This window comes from Suricata suricatta, chromosome 13, assembly GCF_006229205.1.
Source record: "Suricata suricatta isolate VVHF042 chromosome 13, meerkat_22Aug2017_6uvM2_HiC, whole genome shotgun sequence".
In the NCBI taxonomy this organism is placed as follows: Eukaryota; Metazoa; Chordata; class Mammalia; order Carnivora; family Herpestidae; genus Suricata; species Suricata suricatta.
The window spans coordinates 35,457,345-35,465,876 of record NC_043712.1 but is presented as its reverse complement, the minus strand read 5'-3'; the positions used below and the strand labels follow the sequence as shown (position 1 = coordinate 35,465,876).

Genomic DNA, 8,532 nt, shown 5'->3' with positions numbered 1-8,532 from the left:
AGGAAGAAGTACATGGGCGTGTGCAGGCGGGAGTCAAGGATGGTCACCAGAATGAGGACCCCATTGCCCAGCAGGATCACCAGGTACATCAACAAGATGAGCACAAAGAAGGTCTTCTCCAGCCTTGGGTGGGCAGAGAGTCCCAGGAGGATGAACCCCACCACGGGGGAGGACCAGTTGGCTTTTTCCATGTGATATACTTTCTATCGTCAGCAAAGTACAAAAGCAGCACATCAGGCTTCCTGGGAAGAGTCTCGGGCATCTAGTATGCCGTGAAGTCTCTGCTACAGAAAGGAGAGCATATGTGTGTAAGAGGAGAGTGGCTGTAAGGGACAGTAGGTAGGAGTGTCCTTAGCTCTTGGATGAGAGAAGGTCAGGGCTGGAACACAACAGAATGCACATGCACTAGCCCTGAGGAAAAGCCTCAAATATTCTAGCCACCCTGTGCCAGGACCTTTTCTGATGTTGCATCCTCATTGCCAATAAAAGCAACTGAGACCCTGAGATGGGAGTGACGGGTCTTAGTCTTCTGAGCAGGTTGGTGATAGAGGCCGGACTGGACTGGAGCCCGGGAGACATAATCCCCAGTGAAGGAGGACTTTCCCTCTGCTTTATGATCAACAACTGGAAAAGGCTGTAAATTATTTACTTTTAATATAAATGCACACAAATTTTATTTACTCAGGGCTTACTTAGAATCTCAGGGAGGAGAATCCCCCAGCCTGTCTTATTCTTAGAACTAGCAAAATTTCAAGCATCTGTAAACTTAAAAACTTTGGAAGGAATTTGTATGCAAGTGTTAACCCCCATGCAGACAGAATGAAGCCTAGGTAAAGGCTCAGCCGTGAAGGGATGACTTCTTCAGTCTGCCCAGCCTCAGCAGACTGACTGTCGTCAGAACTGGGATCTGCCTATTTTTATACACATTATTATTAAGTGTTCCATAAGGGGAAGAACTTTATGACATCTCCACAAGGATTAAACCACACAATAGCATGAAAAGCATGCTGCTCACTGACCAGTTAATGCAATTCTTCCTAAACCTGCTGACTACAATGAGCAGATAGCAGGATATATGGTATTGACCAGGGTGACGAAAGAATGTTTTTTCTTTGTCCATGTAAATTTATACTTTTTTTGCATAATATTCTGGATCTCTACCTCCATTCTTATGTTCCACACAAGCAGCTAGCTTATAGAAATACCTACCTGCCTTTGTATAGAGGATTTCCAGTCTCCCAGCTACTATTGCCCAGACTCAATATTCAGCATCCACATTCGTAATATTTCTATAGCTTTCTTAAAAGCAATGGTGTATGAGTGTGTATGTACATATGTGAGTATGTTAATGTGTGTGTGTGTGTGTGTGTGTGTGTGTGTGTGTGTAGGAACAGGTGGATGGTAGACCACAAGTGTTTAATACTCAAAAACTTTGCTTCCGGGCCACATTCTTTAAAACACACTATGGAAAAGATACTATGATTCAAGTTTTATAGGTAAGTGTAACCAAGGCTCAGAGGAGCCAAAGCTTTGGCACCTAAGATTGAATGTCATATAGTTGCCTCTCCCTCCTGCACAGATGTTTAGAAGAGTCTGTCTCTCCAGCAATGGCTCTGTGTACTCTCTGATCTGTCTCACTGTCCAGCACACTTGCTTCAGTCATGGTAGGAGTATGTCAGATACATTGTCAGACATGGTAGCTCCCACCCTGAATTGAATCCAGACTGTCTCAGCCTGGGCACTGTTGACATGTGGGACTGGATTATTCTTTGTTCACTTGGGAGGGGGGATGCTGTCCTGTACATGATTGGATGTTCACCACTATTGTTGACCTCTGCGCACCTGACGGATGTAGCATCTCCTCTTGAGTTGTAAAAACCAAAACTATCTCCATACATTGCCAAATGTTTCTGGCAGGTGAAGGGGATTCAAGTGTGCCCTGCAGAGAACCAGTGATCCCTCCCAGAAAGGTCTCCCCCGTTATGCAACCATGGGTTTCACTGTGTTTTCTTTGTAAGCCTATGACCCTTCCCATCTCTTTAAATATAACACAGGAGGGCGCTCCCATGTGCTCAGTACCGGCCCACTATGGGTGCTCCACCATGAAATTCTGCCCCAGCTTATCTCCCATTCCTCCCAGTGGCTCTCACAGACCCTCCAAAAATGAAACGTAATCATTACAGTCAGTGCTACAGCAGGATTTCATAGTGACAAGGATATTCTGTGATTGCAAAAACCAATGACAGTGGCTTCTTTAGAGAAGCCATCCTGTCTATTCCCCTCAGCCTGGGCTCTGCACACAGAAGTGTCTGCCCATGAATGTGCCGTGGGCATGCTGTGCATGGGACTTGTCCCATGTGAGAGCTGCAGCCATGAAGTCCTAGTGCCCAGCATGAAAAAGTGCTGGATGAAGGCTGCTTCGACTGGAATGAAAGGAATGGCTAGGAAGATCTTGTGCACTGAGCCCAGAGCTATGGGATGTGCCCAGCCAACGACATGGGTATTCTGGGTGGCTGGAGCCAGTCCCTTGGCCTCAGTCTCCTCATGTGCATCATAAAAAGACTGAACAGGTGCTCCTCACAGCTTTCCAAGTCTGTCATGGATTACTTGGGCTGTCCTCATCAGGTAGGGTTACTGCCTGCTCCTTTGGGAGTGTGGTATGGTGTGTGTGTGTGTGTGTGTGTGTGTGTGTCCACGTGCACACTCACACTCACTAGCATATAAAAAAAGGGAGATCTGAGTGCTTGGTCTTCCATCATGATATGGGCAGCAGGGAATATGGCCATATCAGGCTTGAAGGAGACTTGAGATCAATGAAAACCGGTAGATCTGATACCTACAACCCCAACTGGTCAGGAGACCATTTGGACACTGAGGAAGGAAGGGGGAAGTTTTTACCTTTGTGGCTGCAGCCCACGGGTATGGCAGCTCTGCTGTCAGGGACTTGGTCTTACTTGTGGTCTGGCCCCTACTTATCTGTGGAGCTGGCAGGCAGCTGAGGAAGGGAATGGAACACAGTGTAGTCAAGAGCCCCTTACACTGTCCTCTGGCCTCCCTGGAGAGCAGTTTGCCTAGAAAAAGGAAAAACCTGGCAAGCCCACGTAACTCAGCATTTCTACCTCTGGGAAAAAATTCTAATGAATCCATGAGGTTGGGGGGCTGGAATCACTCAATAAAGGCTTTTGTCACAGCCATATTTGTGAATGAATATAGGAAACAAAATAATTGTTACTGATAAATACCTAATAATGATGTTTTATATAATGGAATGTCAGACATTAAAGTTACTTTTATAGGGGACCTGGGTGTGTCAGTCTGCTTTGTGTCTGATTCTTGATTTTCAGCTCAGGTCATGATCTCATGGTTTGTGGGTTCAAGCCCCACATCAGGCTTTGAGGCCAAAGTACACAGAACCTGCCTAGGATTCCTCACCTCTCTCTCTGCCCCTCACCCCACTCATATGTGTACTGTCTCTCTCTCTCCATCAAAATAAATAAATAAACCAAAAATTTAAGTCACACTTATAATTTTTTCACTATTATACTACAATGATAAATTAAAAGAGAGAATACAAAATTGTACACATTGCTGTGATCTCAGTTAGCAAAACAATCGGTGTGAATAAAAGTGACTGAAAAGAAATTATAGAAAAATCTCAGGGATTCCATTTGTACCTCTGCAATAGTATCAAATATTCTAATGCTATGGGCACAAATTGTATTCACGGAAAATAAATTCTCAGAACAGTAATTCCCCCTCCCCCTTACTGGCATTTTGCTTTCTGACATTTCAATTCCTTCCCCATCACCACCTCCACCTGTGGTCGGGAAGCAGAAGATGGTCCATGTGACACACGGTCAGCAGGTGAGGAGTAGCCCCGTGCTGCATCCCAGCCCCTGGCTCACTCACCTCACTGCATCTCATCCTGTGGGCATTCGATCACCTTGTGTCATCACAAGAAGAAGGGGGTGGGCTACAGCATAATGAGATACTTGGAGAGAGAGACCACACCCACATAGCTTGTATTATGATCTGTTGTTAAGATCGGTCTCTTTTATAATTGATTATTGTTAATCTCTCACTGCATCCTGCTTACAGAGAATTTTTCAAGTCTCTTGATAACAGACAGTCCTCAGCTCCACACTGTGCCCTGGGCCAGACCCTGATGCCAGAGAAAGACTTTAGACATTCCTTGATGGTTTCCTTTACTTCTGAGACCCTCTGTCTTCTTCTCCCTCCTAAATCCTTATGGGAAGGTCAGCTTCTGCTGACGTTTCTCTCCCATCCTTCCTCCTAGCTGTGCAGGCTCACCTGGTGCCTCAGGTACAGACACTTCATGGAGAGCACCTGTCCTCCTGGTCTGAGGCCCAGAAATCCCAGTGGTACTTTTTCCCCAGGAGAGACAGGAGTCCTTGAGCATCAGCTGTGAACTCCTACAGGGACCCTGTTAGTCCCAGAAGCAATTTAAAATTTGGAAAGTCAAATGTGCATGCGGTACAGGCCCTAAGCTTACCTGGGGCCTCCAGAGACCCCACCCTATGTCCCAATTAGAGCTCAGAATGGGTTAGTGGTCAGGTGGAGATGGGCAAGAGCATTCAGCAGATGCCGGCTTCCTCTGGAGCTTTCCCTCGGGTCTCAGAGAAGCCAGCGCTCGATTCAGGGACAGAATACATTGTCCTCATGTTGAAGTCCTAGACATCCAGAATGTGGTGACAGGACAAATGTCTACCAGCAGCAGCAGCAGCAGCAGAATTGGCTGCATTCGTTAAGAGGCTCCCATGTGCCAGTTACTGCAATGGACACTTAACAAGCATTAGGTTTAACATTTTCTCCACTTCCTCTCCACAATGTGTCATTTCTTGCCTTTTTGGTCCTAAGCATTCTGACAGGTGTGACGTGGCATCTCATGGTGGTTTTAATATGCATTTCCCTGATGAATAGTGATTTGAGCCTCTTTTCATGTTTCTATTAGCCATCTGTAGGCCATGTTTGGAGAAATGTCTATTTAGGTCCCCTGTTTACTTTTAATTAAACTATTTGTGGTTTTTTTTTTTTTTGGTGTTGAGTTTTATATATTCTTAAAAAAAATTTTTTTTTATACTTTATTCACCTTTGAGAGACAGAGAGACAGTGCTTGAGCAGGGGAGGGGCATAGATAGAGGGAGACATAGAATCTGAAGCAGGCTCCTGGCTCTGAGTGGTCAGCACAGAGCTCGATGTGGAGCTCAAACCCACGCCCTGGAGATCATGACCTGAGCTGTTGTTGGCCCCTTAACCAACTAAGTCACCCAGGCGCCCCTATGTGTTCTTTATATATTTTGAATATTAACTGAATATATTATCAAATATATTGTTTGCAAATATTTTTTCCCATACTGTAGGTTGTCTTTATGTTTAACTGATGTTTTCCTTCACTGTGCAAAAGCTTTCTGGTGTGGTGTAGTTCCAAGAGTTTATTTTTGCTTTTGTTTCCCTTGGGTGAGTAAACAAATCCAGCAAAATGTTGATAAAGCCGATATTCACGAAGTTGTTGCCTATGTTTTCTTTTTTTTTTTATATCAGTTTATTTTATTATTTTTTTAATTTTAATATTTTATTGTCAAGTTGTTTTCCATACAACACCCAGTGCTCTTCTCCATAAGTGCCCTCCACCATCACCACCACCTCTTTTCCCCCCTCGCCTATGTTTTCTTGAGGAGTTTTATGGTTTCATGTCTTTCATCCATTTTTATTTTATTTTTGTGTATGATAAAAGAAAGTGGTCCAGTGTCATTCTTTTGCATGTAGCTCTGCAGTTTTCTCAACACCATTTATTTTTTTAATGTTTATTCATTTATTTTGAGGGAGTGAGCATGAGTGAGTGGGCAGGACAGAGATACAGGGAGAGAGAGTGTCCCAAGCAGGCTCCTCTCTGTCAGTGCAGAGCCCACCGTGGGGCTGGAGCTCACTAACCGTGAAATCATGACCCGAGCTGAAGTCGGATGCTTCACTGACTGAGCCACTCAGGCACCCCAACTTTCTGTATTCTTGTTAAATAAGTCTGTCAATGGTCAAGGAATTTAATAAAACTTGCCACAAAGTTGCTTCTGTCCATCCACTACCATCTCTGAAACTTATTCATTTTGGGTTTATTGGTTCTAGATAGGAACCAGGTCTTGCTCATTTCCACATGCTACACAGTCCTATGCAGCGTTCATGATACTAGTACTACTGCTACTACTGCTGCTACCACTAGTACTACTTTCTTTTTTTATGTTTTTTATTTATTTTTGATAGACATAGAGAGGCAGTGTGAGCAGGAGAAGGTCAGAGAGAGAGGGAGATACAGAATCCAAAGCAGGCTTCAGGTCTGAGCTGTCAGCACATAAACCGATGCGGGGCTCGAACCCACAACATAGTATCATGACCTGAGCCGAAGCCGGACTCTTAACCAACTGAGCCACCCAGGCTCCCCATACTTTCTTATAGTTCTATTGTGCTTACAATAATTAAGAACTTATTTATAGTACTGTATCTAATTTGTCTAAAATCAAGTGGTTAGGTTTTAAAAGATGTAGAAATAGTCTGAGAAAGGTTAAGCAACTTGCCCAAGGTCATAGGTAGAAAATTGATCCCAGTTTTTATTGTGATGAGATATGGAGGCTCAAAAATTGTACAGACTTTACAGCTCTTGGACATTCACAGTGTACTTGAACATATTAAAGACTTTGAGGATTCCTGGAACAAAGAAATATTTAAAATTTTTCCTGCTAAAGTCTTCAGATATATTTAGCCTCTATCTATTTATCTATCACTTTTATTTCATTATCTCCTTTCTTTCTTTCTTTCTTTCTTTCTTTCTTTCTTTCTTTCTTTCTCTTTCTTTCTTTCTTTCTTTCTTTCTTTCTTTCTTTCTTTCTTCCTCTTCCTTCCTTCCTTCCTTCCTTCCTTCCTTCCTTCCTTCCTTCCTTCCTTCCTTCCTTCCTTCCTTCCTCCTTCCTTCCTTCCTTCCATCCTTCTTTCTTTCCTTCCTTCCTTTCTCAGAATCTGAGTTAATCTCTAACAGAAGACTAGCTTTTCTATTGGGAATTGTATAAGTGGTAAATATCAAATTCTAACGTTATTCTACTTCTTGAATTTAATATCAGTATTTCATAATGTGAAGTGCATTATGAAAAAATAGCCTCAATTTTCTCATAGCTAAAAAGCAATTCAGTTTATCAGCCTAAATTATTTTCACCCTTGGAGACCTTGTCTTTGTTCCCTTCTTGATACGTCAGGTGAACTGAATCCAGTAATGAAAATTTCCACTTCCTCCTTATTTCGCTGAATGTCCTAGGGAGTCCAGTAGGGATGACAAGTGACTGTGAGAGCCCTGTCCGTGTACTGACTCTGTAGCTTACACACTGTGTGGCTCATTCAGCTTGCTCTAAATGGTCTGGTCACCTCGATTTCAGCGTGTATTTAAAATGTCTTTGAACATAACATTCACAGTTTATTGTCTGGCATCTGTTGAAGCTCTCAGATATTTGGCGAAACTCAGATGATACAATTTGAAAAGGTACACATTGCCTGAAAATGGACTTAAGGGCAAGTGAAAATCAGTTAATGTGACCTGACTTTTGTAACGATCAAAACCCATGGTTCATGAGGTAAGAACCACAGAGGACTCCTCTTCCATCACTGAGTGAAGTGTTTCCGAGCCACGAGGTTCCACACAGCAGCCTTCACGTCCTTGTTCCTGAGGCTGTAGATGATGGGTTTGAGCATGGGAGTCACCACCCCATAGAAGAGAGGGATGAGCTTATTTGAAAGGTCCTCTAGGACTACCCCTTTAAATCCTTGGGCTTCGCATACATGACAAATAAGGTCCCTTAGAAGAAGACCACTACAGTGAGGTGGGCAGAGCAGGTAGAAAAGGCCTTTTTTCCTCCCCTCAGCGGAGGATATCCTCAGAATGGCGGCAATGATGAAGACGTAAGAGACAGAGATGAACATAACTGGGACAGCCAGGAGATCACATCTGACATCTCCATGCTGATCACATTAATGGTGATATCAACACAGGCCAACTTCAGGACAGCGAGGATCTCGCAGCCAAGGTGGTTGATGACATTGTTCCCACAGAAGGGCAGCTGAATTGTCAAGGATGTGTGTACCACAGAAGCAGCCCCACCGATTGTCCAGGAGCTGACAACCATGGACACATAGACAGACCTGCTCATGACCACAGGGTACCTCAGGGGGTTACAGATGGCCACATAGTGATCAAATGCCATCATGCCCAGAAGCACACACTCTGTCCCCGCCATGGCAAAGGAGAGGAACATCTGCACAGCACAGCCTGAGAAGGAGATGGTTTTCCTGGGAGAGAGGAAGCTGTCCAGGATGAGAGGGATGGAAGAGGTTGTGTAGCAGATATCCAGGAAGTAGAGGTTCCCCAGGAAGAAGTACATGGGCGTGTGCAGGCGGGAGTCAAGGATGGTCACCAGGCTGAGGACCCCATTGCCCAGCAGGATCACCAGGTACATCAACAAGATGAGCACAAAGAAG

General features: G+C 44.2%; 1 protein-coding gene and 1 pseudogene across 1 annotated transcript in view; both read right to left on the bottom strand.

Moving 5' to 3' along the window:
- LOC115276258 (olfactory receptor 13C7-like) overlaps positions 1–191 on the bottom strand; it is an 884-nt gene extending 693 nt beyond the window's left edge. Inside the window, 1 exon segment of the mRNA XM_029920192.1 lies at positions 2–191. Coding sequence (XP_029776052.1) covers positions 2–191 — 190 coding nt within the window.
- Positions 192–6,968: 6,777 nt separating this feature from the next.
- The window catches only part of LOC115276257, a 2,850-nt pseudogene continuing 1,286 nt past the window's right edge, over positions 6,969–8,532 (bottom strand).